Raw genomic sequence first — 24694 nt, 5'->3', positions numbered from 1 at the left:
TAAGTAAGAAAATTTTACCGTGCTTGTATTTACATAATTACTTTCCTGAAGAATGTTACATGCATATATTAGATTTAACTCATGGTTGAAATGAAAAGAAGAAAAAAAGCAAGGATCCTAAACTTAAAATAACTTGTCCATAACTGGGAAAAAACACCTTTCCTGACCGTGCCCTCTTAGCTCTCTATTGTCAGAAAGAAGTGCACAATTTAGATGTTTACTGCATGTAGGAAGTATAAGCAATCTCTGTAGATGATTCTAGAAGAAACCTGTGTTCAGAGCATCCTGAAGGAAGAAAGAAATGTCCTTAATTTCCCTTTGACTGTAGAGAGTTGGTCTTTGAATTTTTCCTTTCTCAGGTACCCAGTTTTAATAGCCTAATATTTGGTCATGTTTTCCACATTTCTTCTTTTTGAAGATGAAGAATGAAATAATTAAATGGCCAGAAGAGGGAGGAAGGAGAAGAAAGAGGCATAGAGTTAGGATTCTCGTTGGAAACTGGAGAAGGAAATAATATGAATTTATTGAATAATAAGCTCATCTGACCCACCTCGTCATCTCATGAAGCCATGTCTGGAGCATGGACGCTAGAGAGAGAGGCTGCCGGTGTGCACAGGCTGATTTGGCACACTCGCCAGCCAGGGCCCTCTTGGTCTCTCCAGTCGTGCAGCAGGGCGGCCACTGTGACTGCCAAGTGGGCACCCTCGCTTCAGGTGCCTCCTCTTGCTGATGCATAAACTATATTTGTGATCTTAGAATGTTAAAAATAATAGGAGGGGTTAGTTGGGAATGATGGCACCCGTGCTAAATAATTAATTCATAATTAATTTAAATTTAATGCACACCACCTTTTTCAACCAAAGATTTGAGGCAGCTCACCAGATACTCATGTAAAAAGTAAATAAATTCAGGGGCTGGCCCCGTGGCCGAGTGGTTAAGTTCGTGCGCTCCGCTGCAGGCGGCCCAGTGTTTCGTTGGTTTGAATCCTGGGTGCAGACATGGCACTGCTCATCGAACCACGCTGAGGCAGCATCTCACATGCCACAACTAGAAGGACCCACAACGAAGAATATACAACTATGTACTGGGGGGCTTTGGGGAGAAAAAGGAAAAAACAAAATCTTTAAAAAGAAAAAAGTAAATAAATTCAATTTCTTAAAAAGTATGGCCATGGAAAATGGCATAGAAGTTAATAATCATGGTGGTGGTATTGAGTGCAAATAGAACACGTACATTCTGGCCAGGAGGGCACAGACAGCACAAGAGGACGAGTGATTTGTCTTGGAATTTCTTAGAAACCAGAGTGGAGAGGGAACTATGATCAGTTGAAAAATTTAATTAACCAGGGGCCAGCCCGGTGGCTCAGCGCTTAAGTTCGCATGTTCTGCTTCGGCGGCCCGGGGTCCACCGGCTCAGATCCCTGGTGTGGACATGGCACCGCTTGGCAAGCCATGCTGTGGTAGGTGTACCATATATGAAAAATAGAGGAAGATGGGCATGGATGTTAGCTCAGGGCCAGTCTTCCTCAGCGAAAAGAGGAGGATTGGTGGCAGATGTTAGCTCAGGGCTAGTCTTCCTCAAAAAAAATTTAATTGACTGTGAGAGAAAAAACATACTCATTTCTTCTGGGAAGCAATGCTTTTCCTAACGTAAGTTTTAAAAGGAATTTCTTAAGTGAAGCTGTAGTAAACAATATTCACAGCAAACAAAATAATGGGTGTAAAACTGTTTCTTAGGTTGTCAGTTAATGAAGGTCAGCTAGGTTTTCAGAAAGCTGCTGGGTGGAATCAGCTCTACAGGGAGAAATCCGTACTATGGGAAGAACCCAGTTGACCAAAGTGTAAGTGAGAAAGCAACGAGCTAAAATCATATGTGGCTGATCCTGCACTTGCAGGTCCTTCTCCATGAGATGCTGGTGAAACTGGCTGAGAGAAATGCCTCTGCTCTCGTTCTGACTCAGGTTCTGTTGTCTTTGCCCTTGTTCTTTGTAAACTTCATAGATTATAGTCGAATAACTGGAAAGTGTTTGTTTCTAACTGCTCTGGGTGAGACTTTAAAGGGTTTTTATTTGCTGCATTTCATTTTCTATAGATATTTTCTCTCTAAATAACAGGTCCTTCATTGCTTCTTGATGTGGTTACTTATAGAACAAGAGGGTGGCAACGTGATTCAGTAAGGCATCCAGTAGATTCCCAAGATGCCTTATAGACAAGAGGGAGGAATATAATTTGGGTGGCAGACTTGTAGGCAATTGAACAACTATATCCCCAAAATGTTGGTGGATAGATTGTGGTCATGCTGGAGGAAGGACTCTGTGGCATGCTGTGAGGATTAGTCCAGGATAAGGAATGGTGAGGGAAGAGCAGGTTTGGGTGGTGGAGTAGATGAACTCAGTTTTGGATTCTTTGGGGGACTTTCAGGTTGAAATGTCCTTTATCAGTTGAGTAAGTTGATTTGGGGGAAGGAGGGGGAGAGAAAGAGAGTGAGAGAGAGATCTAGTTATATAGCAAACATTTGGTAAGTACGAACCAACTATGTACCAGCCAATGTCTAAGCACCTGTTGTAACTCATGTGGGTCTCACAACAACTGTATAGATTATCCTGTTATGATCTCTGTTTTGCAGATGAGGACCTGAGATATGAGAGGTGAACCCTGTCCCAAAGCCACGCAGCTGGTAAGTGGTAAGAGCTGAGACGTGAACCCTGGTTAAAGATAGAGAGTTGGGCATTATGCAATAGCTGAAGTCATAGGAGTGGTTGAGCAGCTCGGGGAGCCTGTGTCAACTGAGTTACATCAGCTCCTCAAGGATCTCTGTGTTGGCTTTAGAGGTTCAGGAAAACAAAAGCCACGTTTTCTGTGTATGTGCACTTTCTGAAGCATGTATTCACAGCTTTTAGCCCCCAAATTAGGAAAATGTGATAGAGAGAGTGTAAAAAGGAGGAGCAGGGCAAAAACCTGAGAATAGTTTCAAGACAGTGGAATGGTCAGTGATGTGAGATACAGCACAGACTCAAGGGCCAGAACAGGCAAAAGGGCACTGGTGACATCAGCAGAGCCGTTTCAAGGAGAGATGGGGAGAAAGCAGACCGCAGTGGCTTGGTTTGTGGACATGGAGACCTTGAATGCAGACTATTCTAGCAACTTGACTATGAAGGGAAAGAGGTAGAAGGGGGTGGCTAATTATGTAGAGAGGCAGGATGAAGGGAAGGGTTTTACCGTTAATGAGAGAGACTTGAGTGTGTTTTAAATGCGGGAGTGGCAAATGGAGAGAGAACTCAAAGATAGAAAAAGGGGGTGATTGCAGGAGCACGGTGTTGGGGGATGCAGGAGCAGGGGCATCCTAAGCACAGGCAGGTGGAACACCCACCTGGAGGTGGGGGCGTGGTGAGTGTGAACACGGGTAAGTTTGTAGTGGAGAAGCCTCCATACTTTCCGTTGTGAGGAAAGAGGCCCGATGAACTGAATGGTTGGCCTAGGGTCTTACAGCCAACTTGTCGTACTTCTGGAACTGGAACCCACTGTGTCTGTGACAGCATATTCTCTCCCAATGGAAAACTTTCCCTTCCTTGACTTCCAAGATATGAGGTTATTTTTGGATCTTCTCAGGCTTATTTGAGGAACTCTTTTCTGTTTCTTTTTTTGGATCTTGTTTCTTCTCTCACCATTTAAAGGTGTTCTGGGCTCCCTTGCAGGGCGATGTAGTTGAACAGTCAGGGGTCTTGGTGCCTGACCGGGTTCAGACTGACTCTGCTGCTTCCCAGCCATGTGATCCTGAGCTTCTCAGTTACCTCGTCTACAAAGCGGGTGCAATAAAGCTTAACTGCAGATCACACAGGGATTCAGTGAGATAATATGCACAGTTCCTGGTCCATAAGAGCTGCTCCGGAACGCAACCCCAGTCAGTCTCCTCCTTGGTGGCCCCAGAGATGCAGACCTCTGCCCCTGTGCAGTCTTGAGAAAGTCACTGGATCTTTCTGAATCTATTTGCTCATTCGAACAGGGAGGCAGTCCTCTTACTACAACATGCTTGTGAACATGAAGATGACTGTGTGGAAGTCTCCGGGAGAGTGGTCAGTAAATCTTCGTAGGGTCTAAGTCTCACCTGCTTCCTGAGCTTCTGGGAACCCCTGCGAACATCTCTCCAAGTGTACTTTCCAGCCCATTCTTCTCGCTCAAGCGTTAGGCCCCTATTTCCAGCTGCCTGTTGAATGTTGCTACCTGGATCATCTACCAAGGGGTATTATTATTATTATTATTTTTGAGTTAATGATAGGTTACAATCTTGTGAAATTTCAGTTGTACATTATTGTCTGTCAGTTGTGTGGTAGGTGCACCCCTTCACCCTTTGTGCCCACCCCCCACCCCATTTTTCCCCTGGTAGCCATTAATCTGTTCTCTTTGTCCACATTTTTAAATTCCTCATATGAGTGGAGTCAAACAGAGATTGTCCTTCTCTAACTGGCTTATTTCATTTAACATAATTCCCTCAAGGTCCATCCATGTTATTGCAAATGGGACGATTTTGTTCTGTTTTATGGCTGAGTAGTATTCCATTGTATATATGTACCACATCTTCTTTATCCAATCATCTGTTGATGGGCACTTAGGTTGCTTCCGTGTCTTGGCTATTGTAAATAATGCTGCAATAAACATTGGGGTGCATAAGACTCTTGGAATTGCTGACTTCAAGTTCTTTGGATAGATACCCAGTAGTGGGATGGCTGGATCGTATGGTAGTTCTATTTTTAATTTTTTGAGGACTCTCCATACTGTTTTGCATAGTGGCTGCATCAGTTGCATTCCCACCCCCAGTGTATGAGGGTTCCTTTTTCTCCACAACCTCTCCAACATTTGTTACTATTAGTTTTAGATATTTTTGTCATTCTAATGGGTGTAAGGTGATATCTTAGTGTAGTTTTGATTTGCATTTCCCTGATGATCAGCGATGAAGAACATCTTTTCATGTGCCTAATGGCCATCCGTATATCTTCTTTGGAGAAATGTCTGTTCATGTCTCCAGCCCATTTTTTGATGGGGTTGTTTGATTTTTTGTTGTTGAGTTGTGTGAGTTCTTTATATATTATGGATATTAAGCCTTTGTCAGATATATGACTTGCAAATATTTTTTCCCAGGTAGTGGGTTGTTTTTTTCTTTCAATCCTGTTTTCATTTGCCTTGAAGAAACAATTTAGTCTGATGAAGTCCCATTTGTTTATTCTTTCTATTGTTTCCCTTCTCTGAAAAGACATGGTGTCTGAAAAGATCCTTTTAATACTGATGTCAGAGTGTACTGCCTGCGTTTTCTTCTAGAAGCCTTATGGTTTCAGGTCTCACCTTTAGGTCTTTGATCCATTTTGAGTTTATTTTGGTGAATGGTGAGAAAGAATGGTCAATTTTCATTCTTTTACATATAGCTTTCCAGTTTTCCCAGCACCATTTGTTGAAAAGACTTTCTTTTCTCCATTGTATGCCCTCAGCTCCTTTGTCAAAGATAAGCTGTCCATAGATGTGTGGTTTTATTTCTGGGCTTTCAATTCTGTTCCATTGATCTGTGCACCTGTTTTTGTACCAGTACCAAGCTGTTTTGATTACTGTAGCTTTGTAATATGTTTTGAAGTCAGGGATTGTGATGTCTCCCGTTTTGTTCTTTTATCTCAGGATTGCTTTAGCAATTTGGGGTCTTTTGTTACCCCATATGAATTTTAGGATTCTTTGTTCTAATTCTGTAAAGAATGTCATTGGGATTCTGGTTGGGATAGTGTTGAATCTGTAGATTGCTTTAGGTAGAATGGACATTTTAACTATGTTTATTCTTCCAATCCATGTACATGGAATATCTTTCCATCTCCTTATGTCGTCATCCAATTCTCTCAGAAAGGCCTTATAATTTTCATTGTATAGGTCTTTCACTTCCTTAGTTAAATTCACCCCGAGGTATTTTATTCTTTTTGTAGCGATTGTGAATGGTATTGTGTTTTTGAGTTCTTTTTCTGTTAGTTCGTTATTAGAATATAGAAATGCTACTGATTTATGCAAATTGATTTTATACCCTGCAACTTTGCTGTAGTTGTTGATTACTTCTAAAAGTTTTCCGATGGCTTTTTTGGGGTTTTCTATATATAAGATCATGTCATCTGCAAACAGCGAGAGTTTCACTTCTTCCCTCCCTATTTGGATTCCTTTTATTCCTTTTTCTTGTCTGATTGCTCTGGCCAGGACCTCCAGTACTACGTTAAATAAGAGTGGTGATAGAGGGCATCCTTGTCTCGTTCCTGTTTTCAGGGGGATGGCGCTCAGTTTTTGCCCATTGAGTGTGATGTTGGCTGTGGGTTTGTCATATATGGCCTTTACTATGTTGAGGTAGTTCCTTTCTATGCCCATTTTGTTCAGAGTTTTTATCATAAATGGCTGTTGGATCTCATCAAATGCTTTCTCTGCATCTATTGAGATGATCATGTGGTTTTTCTTCCTCAGTTTGTTGATGTGGTGTATCATGTTGGTTGATTTGTGGATGTTGACCCATCCCTGTGTCCCTGGTATGAACCCCCCTTGATCATGATGTATGATCCTTTTGATGAATTGCTGAATTCTGGTTGCCAAAATTTTGTTTAGAATTTTTGCATCTATGTTCATCAGTGATATTGGCCTGTAGTTCTCTTTTTTCGTGGTGTCCTTGTCAGGCTTTGGTATCAGCGTGATGTTGGCCTCATAGAATGTGTTAGGAAGTGTTCCATCCTCCCTAATTTTTTGGAATAGCTTGAAAAGCATAGGTATTAAATCATCTCAGAAAGTTTGGTGGAATTCCTCAGGAAAGCCATCTGGCCCTGGGGTTTTATTCTTTGGGATGTTTTTGATTGCTATTTCAATCTCTTTCCTTGTGATTGGTCTGTTCAAGTTGTCTGCTTCTTCTTGAGTGAGCTTTGGGAGATTGTAGGAGTCCAAGAATTTATCCATTTCCTCTAGGTTATCCATTTTGTTGGCATATAATTTTTCGTAGTATTCTACGAAATTGTACTTCTGTGGAGTCTGTTGTTATTTCTCCTCTTTCATTTCTGATTTTGTTTATTTGAGCTTTCTCCCTTTTTTTCTTTGTAAGTCTGGCTAGGGATTTGTCGATTTTATTTATCTTCTCAAAGAACCAGCTCTTTGTTTCATTGATCCTACCACCTTTTTCGTTTCAATAGCATTTATTTCTGCTCTGATTTTTATTATTTCTCTCCTTCTGCTGACTTTGGGCTTTGTTTGTTCTTCTTTCTCTAATTCGGTTAGGTGTAGTTTAAGATTGCTTATTTGGGATTTTTCTTGTTTGTTAAGATGTGTCTGTATTGTGATGAATTTTCCTCTTAATACAGCTTTTGCTGTATCCCATATGAGTTGGTGTGGCATGTTATCATTTTCATTTGTCTCCAGGTATTTTTTGATTTCTTCTTTAATTTATTCAATGATCCATTGCTTGTTCAGTAGCGTATTGTTTAGTCTCCACATCCTTGTGCCTTTCTCAGCTTTTTTCTTATAATTAATTTCTAGCCTTATAGCATTATGATCGGAGAAGATGCTTGTTATTATTTCAAGTTTTTTAAATTTGTAGAGGCTTGCTTTGTTTCCCAACATATGGTCTATCCTTGAGAATGTTCCATGTGCACTTGAGAAGAATGTGTATTCAGCTCTTTTAGGGTGAAGTGATCTATATATGTCTATCAAGTCCAATTGTTTTAGCTTTTTGTTTAGCTCCACTATTTCCTTGTTGATTTTCTGTCTGGATGATCTGTCCATTGATGTGAGTGGGGTGTTGAGGTCCCCTACTATTATTGTGTTGTTTTTCACATCTTCCTTTAGGGCTGTTAATAGTTGCTTTATGAACTTTAGTGCTCCTGTGTTGGGTGCATAGATATTTAAAAGCGTTATTTCTTCTTGATGAAGTGTCCCTTTGATCATTATATATTGTTCCTCTGTGTCTCTCTTTTCCTGCCTTATTTTGAAATCCGTTTTGTCTGATATAAGTATTGCAACACCTGCTTTTATTTCCTTGCTGTTAGCTTGAAGTATTGTCTTCCACCCCTTCACTCTGAGCCTGTGTTTGTCCTTGGGGCTGAGGTGTGTTTCCTGGAGGCAACAAATTGTTGGATCTTGTTCTTTAAGCCATTTTGCCACTCTGTGTCTTTTTGTTGGAGAGTTCAATCCGTTTACATTGAGCATGATTATTGATGCATGTGGGCTTAAGGCTGTCATTCTGTTGCTCGTTATCTGGTTTTCCTGCGTTACCTTTGTTTCTCGTCCTGTGTGTTTTAGCCTACCCATTGACTTCTGCAATTTCTTATGCTGGGTTTCTTAGATTTTTCCTTTATATGTTTTGTGGCTCTGTTCTGTTTTTTAGTTTAGTGGCTACCCTGAAGTTTGTATTTAGAATCTCGTGTATAATATAGTCTATTCTCTGCTGGGCTCTTACTTACTTGGCCTAGACTGATTTACTCCCTTTGCTCTTCCCCTCCTAAATTATTATTTTCATCTCTTATTCCAACTCGTGTTATGAGTTTGTAGTTAGAGTGATAAGATCGTCTTTGGTGGTTTCCTTACCTTTATCTTAATGCTATAGTTGAATACTTGCTATCCTACTCTGATTCTATCTATTAGTCTCCCTACTCTGTGGTTTGTGACCCCTTTCTCCCTTTTTTTCTTTTTTTCAGGTATGAGAGCCTTCTTGAGGATTTCTTGTAGTGGAGGACTTTTGGTTACAAATTCCCTTAACTTTTGTTTGAGATTTAATTTCTCCCTCATATCTGAAGGATATTTTTGCTGGATAGAGTATTCTTGGCTGAAGATTTTTATCTTGTAAAGTTTTGAATATGTCACTCCATTCTCTCCCAGCTTGTAAAGTTTCTGTTGAGAAATCCGCTGAAAGTCTGATAGGAGTTACTTGGTAGGTTATTTTCTTCTGTCTTGCTGCCCTGAGCATTCTTTCTTTGTCTTTCATTTTTGCCGTTTTTACTCCTATATGCCTTGCAGTAGGTCTTTTTACACTGACAAGTCTAGGAAATTTGAAAGCTTCCTCCACACACATTTCTCCCTCAATCCCTAGATTTGGGAAGTTCTCTTCCATAATTTCATTAAGCACACTTTCTGCTCCATTTTCCTTTTCCATGCCCTCAGGAATTCCGATGATTCTTAAATTTGTTCTCCTCATTGAATCCACTATTTCTCTGATATTTTCCTCATTCTTTTTAATCCTTAGTTCTCTTTCTTCCTCTGTCTGGAGCCATTCAGCCTGTCTATCTTCGATTATGCTCATTTGCTCCTCCATGGTGTCTACACATGCATTCAGGGAACCCGTATTCTGTTTTATCTGGTCCATTGTATTTTTCATCTCTAGTATTTCTGATTGATTCTTCTTTATAGTTTCAATCTCTCTTGTGAAGTAACTCCAGATCTCGTTGACTTGTTTCTCTATCTTTCCCTCTACCTCATTGAGTTTTTTGATGATAGCTACTCTGAACTCATTTTCACTTAGTTTACCTGTTTCCAAGTCCTCAGGACTTAATTCTGTGTTTTTATTGTTTTCCTTCTGGTCTGGAGGTTTTATAAATTGCTGACTGGTAGAGGGGTGATTTTTGCGCATGATGGTAGAATTTGGTTGCAGTTACAGCCTCTCGCCACTAGACGGGGGTTGAGAGCCGCATGTTCTGAGCCCTGTGCCTTCAGCCGTGATGGCGGCGCAGAGCACAGGTTGAGGGAGGAGGGGCACTTTCTCTCCCACGCCAACCTGGATTGGATCAGCTCTGCTCTCTGGTCTCCAGGGGCCCTGGCTTGATGGGGTACCCACACATGGAAGCTTTCCCCGTCAGCGGGTTTCCACTGCACCAGCGGCGGGAGTCCTGGACGATCCCAGGACACGCAGCCCCTCCCCCGCTCCTTCCCGCACCCGCGGCAGCGATCCTAGTCTCTAGGGGAGGGAGCCAAGTTCTCTCCTACGCCGTTCCAGCTCCTTCAAGGCTGGCTGCAGCCTGTCCGTCCTCCGTCGTCTTGTTGCTGTAGTTCTCTGACAGTCTTGGTATTAGGGTTATTGGTTGAAATTCAGTTTTTCCAATTCTTTGGTTGTAGTTTGGAGGGGAGAGAGTCCCAGGTCAGCTCACCCCGCCATTTTGCTCCTATTATTTTTATTTTTAATTTGTATTCACAACTCATCTGTGATGTCTCCCACATTGTAGACAGTTGACAGGCCCTCCTCCTGGCCCTGCTGTCCTTGGCGGCAGCCATTTCTTCTTTTTCTTGTCTTTGCTGGCTATTTTCTATTTGCTGTCCACCCCTCCTCCCATCCTTCACACCCAAGAAGGCTGATTCCTATGCAGCATCTCTCAGTCTCCCCAGCCAGCTGGATTTTCATTGGAAGTTCTAATTCATTAGGGAGAACGGAGCCTATGTTCTGCTGGACAGCAGAGTCGTGGTGTCATTAAATTGGATGCTGAGACTCCCTCTGGGTTATTTGGGCCCCTCTTGCCACTGTGTGTTGGCTGCTTACTGAGGGAAATTTGGTTGTTGCTGCACAAAGAGTCAATAGGACATTGTCATCCTCAGGACTCAGATCCTGCAGGGATGAAGGTCTGGTTCACCCTGACAGGTGCTGATCGAGGGTAAGAACATGGAGCAGGTGGTAGAAGAAGGGAGTGTGATTCCCAGTTTTGATCCAGGCCTAGTCATCGAGATGAGTGCATAACTTATGCTGTTGACTTTCCTTTATCCTTCCACTTTTCTGCCACCCTATGTGAAGTTCCAAAGGTAGTTAACATTACGATTTAGATCCTGCTCAGAATGTGATGGAATGGGCATCACCTTGTGACTGACACTAGTTAAAGATGTGGCCTACATGTTGGGTGCCAGAGCTTCTTTGTCTGAGGGAAGAGCAAAAATGATACTGAGGGCAAAATGGTTCATCTCCATTGTGTCTGCTCCCCTCTCCCCGCCACGTCTGTTCTCTGATCTCTTCCACCGCAGACCCTGATCCCTGTGGATTACATCATCTGATGGGCCCCACCAAGGGAAGCACAGGCAGAGGCCTGAGGGTAGGAGGAGATGGGCTGTGTCTTCTCCACTCCCTCCCTGCCCAAGTCTTGCATTGTTGGCAGTGAGAACACTTTTTCGTGTTCACAGGGGACCCCCTTCTCCATGGCACCAGCTCTTAGGGTGCTTGGGTAATACTGTCTTTCCCTTGGCCCTTTTTCCAGGTCAGGTTCTGTGGGGACAGACTGTGATTTCTGCCTGGAGGAGGTTGGCTGGGCAGGGCTCTCGGGGTCACTACTTAGAGTGGGAAGTGAGAAGCAGGATTGGCTTCAGCAGCTGGGGTGGCCCTGCAGTTGGTAGACCCAAGGGGGCGAGTGGGCTGGACCTTTACACCCGGTGTGGACAAGCACTGGGCCTGGTCACCCCTGGAGAAGGGTGTGTGTCAGTGAGGACATTCCTTTCAGTGGAAGACAGTCCCAGAGAGAGGTTAGGCTCACCCTCCGCCAGCATCCCCAGCTGCTGCTGGACGAGCTTCAGCCCTGGAGGGGCCACGGGTGGCGCTCCCACCCTTCAAACCCAGGGCCTTGAGGCTTCCTGCTGTTGCTGGTCCCTGGTGTCTCAGCCTCTGTGCCTGGTTCTCTGAACCTGCCCACACCTCTGCATATTTACTCTTTGTTAAATTCTCTTATCTGAACCATCTCAGTCAATTTGTTTCCTTTCAGGGCCCTGATATTAATAGATAATATTAAAACCTATTGTTAATAGATATTAATAAAAATCACATAAATATATACATACTAACTCTTATCTGTTCAAGAAGGAGAAGCACAAGGTCCTGTGACAGAGATACCTGGTCAGGCTGTGGAGGTGGGGGCAGGTTTTCTCAAGGAGGTGACATTTGAATCAGGCTGAAGTGGGGGCCAGATTCAGGATGAAGGGAGAGAAGACAACATGGAGTCTGTTTGGCCTGGACCTCCATGGCAGGGAGGCAGAGGCAGGAAGTAGGGCTGGAGAGCAAGGCAGCGCAGCACACTTTGGGCCCTGTGGGCCTCACTAAGGGTGACCCTACAAGCCATGGGAAAGCTGTGAAGCCTTTGGAGCTGAGGAGGGACAGTCAAATTTGCATCTGGAGATCTGTCTGATCAAAGACCAGTGTCATCTTAGTTTGGGGGAAATTACCACTTTCCTGTCTGGGTCTGTTTAAAGCAGAAAAGGCTTTGTGGTTGATAGACATCTCCAGACTGGCATGCTCGGCAGATGCCGGTACAAGCTGCAGTGTTTCCCAGAGAGAAGAGCATTACATGCTGGCCCCATGGTGCCTGTTGTATCTTTTTCACATCATGATAATTTGTTGCCTTTTCCCCTACTGGATAAGGTAATACTACCAGTGCAGCAACCGTTAGACTTTTAATACAGTAACAATTTGTCCCATAGAGCAAAAAGTTGGGGGCTGGCCTGGTGGTGTAGTGGTTAAGTTTCTGTGCTCTGCTTCAGCAGCCCAGGTTTGGATCCTGGGTGCAGACCTACACACTGCTTGTCAAGCCATGCTGTGGTGGCATCCCACATACAAAATAGAGGAAGATTGGCACAGATGTTAGCTCAGCGACAATCTTCCTCACCTATATATATATATATAAAACTTCCACAATTTTTTTTGAGGAAGATTAGCCCTGAGCTAACATCTGTGCCCCTCTTCCTCTACCTTATATGTGGTATGCCTGCCACAGCATGGCTTGGTACATGGTGTGTAGATCCACATCCAGGAACTGAACCAGTGAACCCTGGGCTGCCAAAGCGGAACGTATGAACTTAACCACTGTGCTACCAGGCTGGCCCCTAACTTCCACAGTTTTGGTCTTGGAATAAACTTAATAGGATTTATCTTCAGGTATATTAATGAAAAGGTGGGAACAGGGTGCTAGTCATGATTTCACGTCCGGATGTAGCTTAGGGCTGCAGCTCTCTTCCTGCTTCCTCAGTTCTCCCTCACTGTTGAGCAGAGGCCAGCAGTCATGGGACAGAGCCCAACCCCCTGCTGAATTTACGAGTGAGGAAGAGTGGTGACGTTCCAGCAGGAGCAGCATCAGGGGTGCTGGACCAGAGCCAGAACCCCAGGATCACGCTCCCTTGCCTCCCCAGAAAGGTCCAGAACCAGGACCTGGGAGGGATCTGCCCTTGTTTTTTGCCTCTGGTAATTTTGCATGAAGATTCTTTTTTTTTTAAAGGTTTTATTTTTTCTTTTTCTCCCAAAGCCCTCTGGTACATAGTTGTATATTTTCAGTTGTGGGTCCTTCTAGTTGTGGCATGTGGGATGCTGCCTCAGCATGGCCTGATGAGTAGTGCCATGTCCATACCAAGGATCTGAACCGGCAAAACCCTGGGCCGCTGAAGCGGAGCGTGCAAACTTAACCACTCAGCCACGGGGCCATTCTCTTGATCTAAGTAATTAACCTAAAGACACTTTGTTTCTGTCATCTTATTGTGTCGATATGTTTAAATCCTATCCTCCAGTGCCTCAGAATGTGAGCTTATTTGGGAATAGGCTCTTGGCAGATGTAATTAGTTAAGATGAAGCCTTACTAGAGTAGGGTGGGCCCTTGATCCAATGTGACTAGTGTCTTTGTGAGAAGTCCTTACAGAGACCAGAGAGGAGACACAAGGAGGAGTGGCCATGCAACAATGGAGGCAGAGATTGGAGTGGTGGATGCATCCATAAGGCAGGGAATACTGGAGATCTCCAGCACATGCCAGAAGATGGAAGAGGCCGCAGGGTTCTCCCTGTGGGTCCCCGGGAGCCGGGCCTGCTGACGCCTCGGTTTTAGACTTCCGGCCTCCAGAACTGAGAGAGCGAACATTTCTGTTGTTGGAAGCCACTTGGCAGCCTGATAGAGTTGCTTCCTTTTTTATCATAAGCCCCTGAGGTGAAGGCTCATTTCTATTATTATTTAAAGTTTGAGTCATGTTTGATAAGGTCTACTGAGTACTATAAGAAAAACGATTTATTGAGCACTATAAAAAAATTTTGTTTCAAATGGGGTATTTACTTTATTTCTATTAAAGATAGGTTTTAATTTTTGCCTTTTTAATGTATTTATTTATTATTTATTTATTTTGAGGAAGATTAGCCCTGAGCTAACTACTGCCAGTCCTCCTCTTTTTGCTGAGGAAGCCTGGCCCTGAGCTAACATCTGTGCTCATCATCCTCCACTTTATATATGGGACGCCTACCACAGCATGGCTTGTCCAGTGGTGCGATGTCTGACCTGGGATCCAAACCGGTGAACCCTGGGCTGCCAAGAAGTGGAACATGCGCACTTAACCGCTGCAGCACCAGGCCGGCCCCCTAATCTTTGCCTTTTGGACAATTACCTGTTGGTTGGTGGAGTCTGCTCTTCCTTCTCATTAGCACGTCTCTGTTTGGCTCACATAACTGTCAGTCATCGTCTGGCTCAGGTCTCAGATTGGGGGCCTTCCACCCCTGTGTTCCAGCTCTTTCCCTTCACACCCCCAGCACCCCGCTCTCCTGGGCCCCAGGGGTCTTCCGCCACACTCAGGCCATCTATTACTTCTGTTCCCACATTCTTAGGTCCATCCCTACTCTGCAGTCAGCCTTGTAAAGATGATCTTAATCGTGCCTGGATCCTCGACGTCCCAGGTGTGGACCTGCAGCCTCTACGCTCTCCCCTGGGCCTCCGGGCGGTGGGAAGGTGGGCTCATTCCTCTCGAGCCCTCTCTCGAGCCCTCTCTCAGGGATTCTTTTATTCAACACTTGCTGAGTCGCGAGAAACACCTCACCATTTCCTTTCTTATATCCAGACAGGTGACTTTTGCTCTCTCTTTGCTGACACCTAGGCCTTCTGGCAACCTCACTTGTATCCTTGCTCACATCCTTCCGTAGTCATTTAATTCTCTCCAGTCTTCAATTCCTTGATCACCTACTACTTCTCCCTGTCACAAATTCCTATGTATTCAGCTAGAAGTAACAGAAAAACCCAGCCAAGAGGAGTTTAAACCAGTGCTTCTCAAGCTATGCAATACGTATGAATCACCTGGGGAGCTTAACATACAGATTCTCATTTGGTGGGTCTGGGGTGGGGCCTGAGACTCTGCGTTCCAGCAAGCTACCCAGTGATGGTGATGCTCCTGGTCCCAGACCACAAGGCGGGACACCGTCAGCACATGTGGGCTCGTCCTCATGGGGCAGGCTCAGCGTTTGCGAGGGAGGGGGGGCGTTCCATGCTCCCCTTGCCCCTCTTGGTGTCATGATTCTGCTGCAGCTCCAGACAGCATGTCTTCAGGAGGAGGCAGGGGTCTGGCCAGAGATGAGAATGGGTGAGGCTTTCTCCTCCTCTTTCTCCTGGCATCAGGGAGGGGCCGTTTCTCAGAAGCCTCCCACTTCCCGACAGTGTGATTGGCTTAGAACTGGGTGACACCTGACCATCACTCTCAGAACAGGATGGGGTAGAGGAATTAGGATCTCCAGAGGCTGGACATTCTGGTAAACAAATGGAGCTGTCAGCAAAAAGAGAGAGGACAGCCCAATGGGATGGACAGTTTCAGCCATACCTGGTTTTCAAGTGCTGTCTTGAGGAAAAAAAATATTTTGGTAATATTGCTTCATCTAACCAGTTTTTGAGCTTCTTTTCACTGTGGTTTTCTCTCTGAATGCTCCAGCTCTGTCACTGTGTGTCCTCTCTGCTTACATCACTGACATCTGGTTTCTGCCTCACTGTCATAGCACAGTTGCTCTTTTGAAGATGGCGGTAACCCCATCCCTGCCGATCCCTCTTTGCCTCTCTCGGCCCTTTCTCTACCCCGGGATCGGTCAGCCACACTCAGATCTCCTCCTCTTTCTTCAGTGCTCCTTTCTTCTCTTCTTGCCCTGACTGGGAGCTTTCCCTCACCTGGACCTTGGTTCTCTGCCCACCCGTCCTCATGCGCCTCTGTTAGCTCTGAGGACATCTGACTCTCTTCGTGGTGCCCAGTCCTCATCTGAATTCCACCCTCGGGTCTTTACCTGCCATCAGACCATTCTCAGTGTCAGCCTGTCACACCAGACCTCCTCTCTCCCAAACTGCTTTCTTTTCCCACTTCCCTTAGCTTAGTTGGCACTAAATTCTGGTTGGAGTAACTTAACATAATGTGTTGTTCTGTTGTGTATGTTATTTATAGGATATTAAATGGGAGGTTGTGACTGATGCACCAAGAAATGACAGATGTCAGATACCAAAATGAGTTGTGATGGCGACTACAGTGTGGACATCTCAAAGGAAATGGTTGAGGGTAAGAGTCAGGTAGCTGAAGATGGGGGAGGGCTTTGGGAGGAGGGCCTGGGGAGAGCTGCACTGGGGGTTCTGCCCTCACCCGTGGTGGGCGGAGCACTGGCATCAGGCGCCAGCGTAATGAGAGGCTCCCCAGTATCTTTCAGAGAGCTTGGAGGATGCTCCTGGCTGATGGTGGGCGGGCGCCAGACTCCCACCCGGGGCAGGTACTGTATCCTGTGGCAGCAGAGGGCTAATTCTGTCTTCCAACCTGAGCTTTTTAAAGGTTGTGAATCTCAGAGAGCATTTGTGGAGTCGACAGTAGGAAGGTCAGCCTGAGGTCATTTTAAAGGGGATTCTGCCTAAAAGGTCTTGCTGGAGGGTTGATAGGACCCCAAGAGTGAGTCTGCGTGGAGTGGACAGAAAGAAGAACAAGGTGGAATTAGCGGTTAGAATTCATTGCTTGTCTCAGGACTTATGGTCACACATTCCCAGAAAGGGACACGGAAGTGTTTATGGAGGATTCAGCCTCCAAGGTCCCTGGGCCCAGAGGGTGTGATGCGGCTCTTTGAGAGTACCAGTCCAGGAGAGACCTTCCTGCTGCTTCTCTTCTCCCCCTTCATGTTATTGTCAGCACACTGGCAGGTGGAGGGGAGGAGAGGCTCAAAGCCCCGACTTCTGCCCACAGAAAGCCCCTGCTAGGGAAGGGGCAAAATTTTAATTCCTGAACGGACAGCATGTTTTATCTCTTGAAGTGATGGTAAGGTTTTCTTTAGCTGAGACAGAACAAAATAATTATGGGACTGCTCGAGTTGTCATTCATTGGAAGAGGAAGAACTATCCTCATCAGATTTTAATGGCACAGTAGGCAAAAAAATTAAGTTGCTTTTATGAGTACACTCCACAAATCCTGTTTATTCAATGTTCTGGTTACACATTGAGTTTAAATTCAGCTTTTGGAGCAGTGAAATCATTTTATCAAAAAATTCCATTCATTTTGCCTTAGGATTACAAATTTACAAAAATATGCCTGCTTTTTTTTTTCCCTCCCCAAAGCCCTAGTAGATAGTCGTATGTTCTAGCTGTAGGTCCTTTGAGTTCTTCTATGTGGGATGCCGCCTCAGCATGGCTACTGACAGATAGGAACTGAACCTGGGCCACCAAAGCAGGGCACGCCAAACTTTCTCCATTAGGCCATCAGGCTGGCTTGCCCTTGCTCTTTTTATATTAGTTTATATGGTTAAATCGTATTTCTTTTCAGATCAAGAAGACAGTCTCAAGGGATAAGAAGAATGAACACATAAACAACAAGCCTTAACCACAACAGACCGTTGAAGCAATTACAAAGTAAATGTTATACATGATAAAGAATGTACACCTAGAACACATAAAGACCCAAAGATCCATGTCATCTTAATAGAAAGACAATAATCCAATTAAAAATGGGCAAAGGATCTGAACAAACTTCTCTCCACACGTGTCATCTTCCTCCAAGAAGATAAGCACATGGCCAGTAAGCACATGAAAAGATGCCCAGCATCACAGGCTGCCAGGGAAATGCAAGTCAGAACCACAGTGAGATGCCAGTCACAACCATTAGGAGGGCTATGATAAAAAAGACAGATAATAACAAGTATTGGTGAAGATGTGGAGAAATTGGAACCCTTACACATTGCTGGTGGGAATGTAAAATGGTGCAGGTGATTTGGAAAACAGTCTGGCAGTTCCTCAAAAAATTAAACATAGTTAGCATATGACCCAGCAATTCTACTCCCAGATATATACCCAAAAGAAAATGAAAACATGTGTCCACACAAAATCTTGTACATGAATGTTCAGAGCATTATTCATAACAGCCGAAAAGTAGAAACCCAAATGCCTATCAATAGATGAATGGATAAACAAAATGTGGTCTATCCATACAATGGAATATTATTCGGCCATAAAATGGAATTAAGTGGATATATGCACATGGATGAACCTGGGAACATTATGTTAAGTGACAGAAGACCCTAAAGGCGCATATTGTTGGATTTCCTTTATATGAAATGTCCAGAAGAGGCAAATACATGGAAACAAAAAGGTGAATGAGTAAAGAGAACTGTTTTTTGGGGGAGAGGGAGGAAGGGGTGATTAAAACGTTCCAAAATTGTAGTGATGTTTGCAGAACACTGTGAATATACTAAAAATCAGTGAATTGTACATTTTAAATAGGTGAATTGTATGGTATATGAATTAAAAATGTGATCTGTGGTCCACTAGGCTGGGAGCCTCGTGGTGATGGGATGGAGCCAGCTCTGCACATCACCTTCCATCTAGCCAGTGCCTCACATGGAGGACCCAGCAGAAACTTCTTGAGGAGACAGCACTTGCATCCTGTATCTGATGTGTATAGAGCTTCCTAAGCTTCAAAGCATTTTTGTCACCGGTAGAACAGCTGATGACGACCCTGCAGGTGGTCAGAGTAAGTGATCATGAGATTGTTATTTGGCCATATTGTGAAGAATGAGCTGCTGTACAACGAGGGAAGGACCCCAAGCCATTTCTGTCTACCAAGTTCCATCTGGAGATGCGCTCAGGCCTGTGTGCCCTGCGTCTCTGCCCCAAAGAGGGAATCCACCTTGCAAGACAATCAGCACAGCTCCCAAGACTGATTCCCAAAATGCAACCCAGAACAGTGATCCGGGTCACTTGTGGGGCAGAAAGCAAACACCCGAGGTTCCTTTTCTGAGCAAACAGCCCAAGAGGCCAGGGCTGCGGGATATTGGACTCAGGCTCCTCAAATACGACTAACCAGGAGGTATGAGTTAGTGTGGTGTGTCGTGACCATGACCTCGACAGCATTTATCTTAAACATCTTCCAGGCACCGAATTCAGGGTTCTAGTTCTGGTTCCAGCCCCCCCCCCCGCGCCCCCCCCCATGCTTGGGGGAAGAAACCCAGATTCCGCACATTTCAGCTGGCGCCTTCCAAGGTGGAGAGGGAGGGAGCCCCATGAAGAGCCAGCTTGCTAAGAAAAACTTGCAAGTTTTTCTTGAAGCCCCCCCAGCCCGCCAAAAAAAAGAGGTCCTCTGAGTTTTTTCCGAGCGGGACTCCTAGTCAGATACAAAACCACTGGCCAATGGACGATTTAATGCTGTACTCTTTCAGGTCCCCCAAAGCGGCGCAGAAGCCTTGGCCGCCTTCCAGAGACGGCCTGGGGGGAGACCTGGGGACCCCCGGAGGTCCCGGGCGTTTCCCGCGGGGCGGGGCGCGCCTGACTCAGCGCCGCCGCGGGCAGGAGCGCAGGTGAACCGCCCAGGTGAGCCGCCTGAGCCAGGCTGCCCCCGCCCCCGCTGCGCGCCACCTGCCCACGCCGGGCCGGGGGCCGGGGACCGAGCCCAGCCGCCGGGGGCGCGGGGGGCAGCGGCCCGGGGGTCCAGGCCGAGGCCGTGCTGTCCGAGGGCGCAGGGCGCGGCCGCACCTCCGGGCGCCGCAGGTGGCTCCGGCCAGCCCCTTTCTCCTCCCCCTTCCTCTCGTCTCCCTCCCTCTCGCCGGTGTCGGCGGCACTTCCCCCGCTTCCTCCTCCCTCTCCAATCGCGAGGGAGGGAAGGAGCCGCCGGCGCTTTCCTGCCTCCTGCAAACTTCGGCGGGACCCGCGCCCCGCCCGGAGCGGCTCCGCGGACGTGTTCCCGCCGCGCGCCGGGCGGTGGGGACTTCGGAGCCCCGCGCGCCCCTTCCGCCGCGCGCACCCAGCAGGAGCCGGGCTCCGCCCGCCGGCCCCCTTTGTCCCGCCGCTCGCCCGCCATGCCCTTCCACCAGAGGACCGTGCGCGCCGGGCCGCCGGGGGCCGCGGGCGCCACGCTCTTCCGCTCGCTGGAGCAGGTCAGCGCGCGCGCCCTGGTGCGCCTGCTGGCGCAGCTGGCCGACCTGTCGCGCTGCGCCGGGGACATCTTCGGCGAGCTGGAGGGCCAGGCGGCCGCGCTGGGCCGCCGCACCGCCGCGCTGCACCGCCGCCTGGACGCCCTGCTCGCCGCCGCCGCGCGCCTGGACCCCCGCCGGGTGCAGATCCGTGAGTGGCTGGGGCGGCGGGCGGGCGTGCGCGGGCTGCTCCCTCCTGCCCCCTGGCGGCTGGGCCTCGGGGTGGGGGCGCCTGCAGGTGGCGGCGCTGAGACCCTCGGATTCCGGAGGGGCTGGGCAGCTGGAGGAGTGGGCGCGGAGCGCGGGCGCCGGGCCGGCAGTTCCACTGTCCGGCCCCTTGTCCGTTTGTCTGTGTGGGCGGCTGGGAGGAGACCCTGGGGCGCTGTAGACGGAGGAGGAGCCAGGGTCGTGGGAAGAGGGCTGGGGTAGGTGGCCTGTGAAATATAGGCAGGGATAGAGAATCGCAGTTCTGAAGACTTCAGGAGGACCTGTCCGTAAAAATCTGGGGTCTCGGCGAGCGTGGGAGTGCTTGTCACCACCTGCCTGCCGTCCCGGTGCTTTTACTGCAAAACACAAGTGGGCAGACTTTTAGTTCGGGGTTTTCTTTGTCGGCGCTCATTTTTGTCTCCTGCCCGCGCTGACCCATCGGCGCTTTGTGATTCAGAGGGCTTTGACCCTGAGCTCAGACTCCGAATCTCTCGTCGTTGACCGCCTCCAAGCCTGAAAATCAAGTCTCTGGCCTGCCGTGGTGATCTCTCCAAGCACGCATTTCTTTTCAGCAGCTTAACTAGCTCTAACTAGCTTAACTAGTCAGCGGAGTAACTGGAGTTTCCTGCTGGCCCAAAGGAGAAGCGTGCCGTGTGGTGTTTGCTGCTCGCTCCCCTGTTTAGTTCACGGACTGGATCCATAATCCCCAGTGTAAGGAGTGGCTTGGGGATGGTAGACGGATTGCAGGGCGGGACGGAGGTGGTGGTGTAACGCGCGGCGGTATTTCAGCAGCTCTGGATGAAACGTCAGCTCAGAATCACTTCATATGCAGTCTGCAGTAGCTGGTTTTCCATGCTAGGGAAACTTAGCTGCGTTTTAGCTGCCTTACAACCGAAGAGTGCAAGTTTTCAGTCTTTAATACCAGCCAGATCGCTTCCTGTGATAGGCATTCTCCAGGTTAACTTCCCACGTGCTGGACTTAGGTTTTGCCTTCGTCTCTTTGTGCTGTCAACACATCCTTATGAGCTGTAGACGGTTCCCAGCCAGGGAGAGGCCTCCCACCTCCCCTCCAACCAAAAAGCAGAAGTTGGAGAGGTGAAACAATCAAAGAGGTCTCTAAAGTTGTTGGACATAAACAGAATATGTTTACTTGATGTGAGTGATGACGTCATGTGCCAGGATTTACTGTCCAGTGGAATGTCATGGTCACCGGTGTCAGTAGTTGCTTCTGTGCCTGTTCTGTGTAGAGTGGCTGTGGGTGAACGAGAATTTCCCCCTTGAGGAATGACGTGATGAGGTGGATCTGCCAGGTGAACGGGTCTATTGTGGGAATTAAAAGACAAGAGAAAATAGCCCAGCAGGTCAAGGATGCCTCCTTTTGCTAGTTTTGTTTCACATTTAAACATATCACTTTTCTCTCTTTGCATCCATAGGCATCAATAGGCTAATGTCTGTAGCCCAAATCCCCCAACTTCTCTAAATTAACTAAGATTGTTCTAATTAGTGACTGAAATAATTCTTTTTAAAACTTTTTACAAGTTTGTTTGAATCTTAAATGGCTTTGATTTCATACCAGAAAACCTGGCTCATTTTTTTTGTGATGGAGAAAGAAGGCTTTTATTGGATATAATTATGTCTGAGGGTAGAAGTACACATATAGAGAAGAAAGCTGAAGGAGAAAGACATTAGTTTTTGTGGGATTTCACCTTCACACTTTTTTGTATGCTAAAAAGCAATGAAATACCTATGCATTCATTTTATTTAGCCTCTGTTAGGATTCTTTTTAAAAACTGCATCTAACCTTGTTCCTGTGTAAAAACCATGTTTTGCAGTCATTTTGGGACCTTTTTAGGCAGGTCTTCAGAATAACATGCTCCGCCAGAATGGACGTGTGGACTTTAGGCTTGGAGTTGACTGTAAGATCCATCTGTTTCATTAACTCTCAACAAGAGAGGAAATCGGGTGGAGAGAGTTGAAGACTCACCCCAGGTTGTGCCGCGGGTGATGGCACAGCGGGCTGGAGCCAAGACCTGCTGATGGCTGGCCTGCCGTGCCACCACCGCTCACGCCCCTTCCCTTTAGGGTCCCCTGGAAATGGGGAGCAAAGTTCAAACACATTCCATAAACAGTCCGCAGGATAACTGTGACTGCTGATTTCATCTTTCTCGTCAGATAAACTTTTTAACGTCTCCCAAGAAGCACGTAACAAAACTGAACAGTTTACCAGCGGCTGAGGGCAGGGGAGACGGTGCATGTCTTATCACCTGACAGGTGTCTGCCAGTAACAAAGGGTGTGAGTAGAGCTATTTAAAAAGGTATAGACTTATCTTAGCAATACATGCCAGCCCAGCTGGTCTCAATGATTCTAAGAAGTATTTTGTCAAGTTTGCCATTTCTCAAAATCTCATAGGTAGAAAGTCACCCAAAATAATCTCTTGTCATGAGTTGGGGGGAATGCACATTACTCTTTTTCTCCTACTCATCCTGAAACACTTTCCTTGACCGCCAGGTTGGAGGGGATGCTCCCACAGCCTCCAGTACGGGCATCAGGTATGTCCCTCCATAGGTACCAGTGTGGACTGAAACTGTGGTTTCACTTCTGCCCCCTCTGCTGGGTGGCAAGCTTCTTGAGGTCAAGGATGGCTGCTGCTTGGTTTTCCCAAAGCTCAGAACAGTGCCTGGAATGTGACAGCTCACTAGGTATTTGAACTGAACTAATATTTAGTTTCTTGGTGCTCAGTGTCAGGGGGAATACACAAACTTTGTGGAGGGACTGCTGTACTGGCTGCTGCGAAGCTGAGTGAGCAAGACAGTTATTTTAAAAACAAGTGAAAAAGTGAACTTTCTGCCTTTGTAAGGTCTTATGCATGACCACCAGTCTGCTCCTTTCTATCAAAGTCACTTTGGGGCTTGGTGGCTTAAGCACCCATGTCCGAGTGCTTAAGTTCACATGCTCTGCTTCAGCAGCCCGGGGTTTCACTTGTTGGAATCCTGGGCAGGGACATGGCACCACTCATCAAGCCATGCTGAGACGGCATCCCACATGCCACAACTAGAAGGACCCACAGCTAAAAATATACAATTATGTACCGGGGCTCTTGGGGAGAAAAAGGAAAAATAAAATCTTTAAAAAAAAAAAAAGTCAAACTTTATTAGTTTTGCTGATCCAGTAAGTTCTCATCGAAAATAGCGATAGTAGCCAGAAATGTGGAGAGTTATGGCTCAACTCTGTAAAGAATCAAAACAGACTTTGCAGAAGTCAACACTCAACCTGATAGCCCTGTTTTATTTTTAAGACTGGTGTGATTTGTTTCTTGTCATAATTAGTAATAACACTATACTTTTGCAGTGCTTTTTTTCTTTGCTGGGTAAGATTAGCCCTGAGCCAACATCTGTTGCCAATCTTCCTCTTTTTTTTCTCCCCAAAGCCCCAGTACATGGTTGTATAGTCTAGCTGTAAGTTGTTCTACTTCTTCCATGTGAGCCACCACGACAGCATGGCTACTGAAAGCTGAGCAGTGTGGTTCCTGGGAACTGAACCCTGGCCGCTGATGCAGAGCGTGCCAAACTTTAACTGCTAGGCCATCAGGGCTGGCTCTGCAGTGCTTTTATGATTGAAAAAATGTTTTTCATATTCATTGTTTGACTCAACCCTGTGAGGTAGTAAGGCCCGGTTGTGTTATATCCATTTTACAGATAGAGGAATGGCAGTTCTAGAACTGGTAAGAGGTGTACGTAAGACAAACATTGGGTCTTCTGATTTCTGGTCCCCAGTTCTTTCTACTTCGCCTTAAAAGTACTTCCTGGAGGGATATGAAATGTAATTGTTGAAACAGAATAGGAGAAAAGACGATTTGCTGGCTTTTTTTCTTATAATTCCAGAAAAGCAGAAGATTTTTTCCCCTTAGATTCTAGAAGTGCTCTTTCTAGAGGTGAGCTCCTGGAAGTTCAGGGGGTAGTGGTGCTGCCATCTCTGGGCACCCTTCTCACCTCACTGCAGGCTGACTGTGTTCTCACGGAGTTGACGTGGCTCAGCTCGTGTGCCTGTGCGTGATGGCCTTGGGATGCATACAGCTTTTATAGGAGAAGCGAATGGTGTTCAGCATGACTGGTGGGCGGGAGGGGTGTGTGGGCACTGTTTCTGCATAAACGGGATGAGTTGTAGTGCCTGTGTTAGGCACACATGGTACCTGACACTTCCCACGTAGTGCTCCAGGTGTCAGGCTGCGCTGTCCTGTCTCACAGTGGACTGTCCCCTGGCCCAGCCAGGTGGTTGGCTCGTCCTGATGTCAGAATAGCTTTGCCTCCTGGAATGAAGCTTTTATGTAAGGTG

The 24694-nt window shown here is 46.5% G+C and overlaps 1 protein-coding gene across 5 annotated transcripts in view; it reads left to right on the top strand.

Annotated features, from left to right (window-relative positions):
* NHSL1 (NHS like 1) overlaps nucleotides 1-24694 on the top strand; it is a 290623-nt gene that overhangs the window by 45856 nt on the left and 220073 nt on the right. The window contains exons 2-5 of one of the 5 annotated variants that reach the window (XM_023651202.2): nucleotides 2626-2676; nucleotides 16167-16277; nucleotides 17517-17602; nucleotides 18518-18719. In XM_023651202.2, coding sequence (XP_023506970.2) covers nucleotides 18641-18719 — 79 coding nt within the window. In that variant the 5' untranslated portion in view covers nucleotides 2626-2676; nucleotides 16167-16277; nucleotides 17517-17602; nucleotides 18518-18640. Of the gene's footprint in view, nucleotides 1-2625; nucleotides 2677-16166; nucleotides 16278-17516; nucleotides 18720-19857; nucleotides 20306-20610; nucleotides 21073-24694 lie in introns of those variants that run through there. The other 4 variants (XM_023651205.2, XM_070225551.1, XM_070225555.1 and 1 more) reach the window with 4 other exon arrangements.

The sequence above is a fragment of the Equus caballus genome, chromosome 10, assembly GCF_041296265.1.
Source record: "Equus caballus isolate H_3958 breed thoroughbred chromosome 10, TB-T2T, whole genome shotgun sequence".
Taxonomy (NCBI): Eukaryota; Metazoa; Chordata; class Mammalia; order Perissodactyla; family Equidae; genus Equus; species Equus caballus.
The sequence above is the reverse complement of the archived record's forward strand: the minus strand, read 5'-3'. Positions and strand labels throughout refer to the sequence as shown.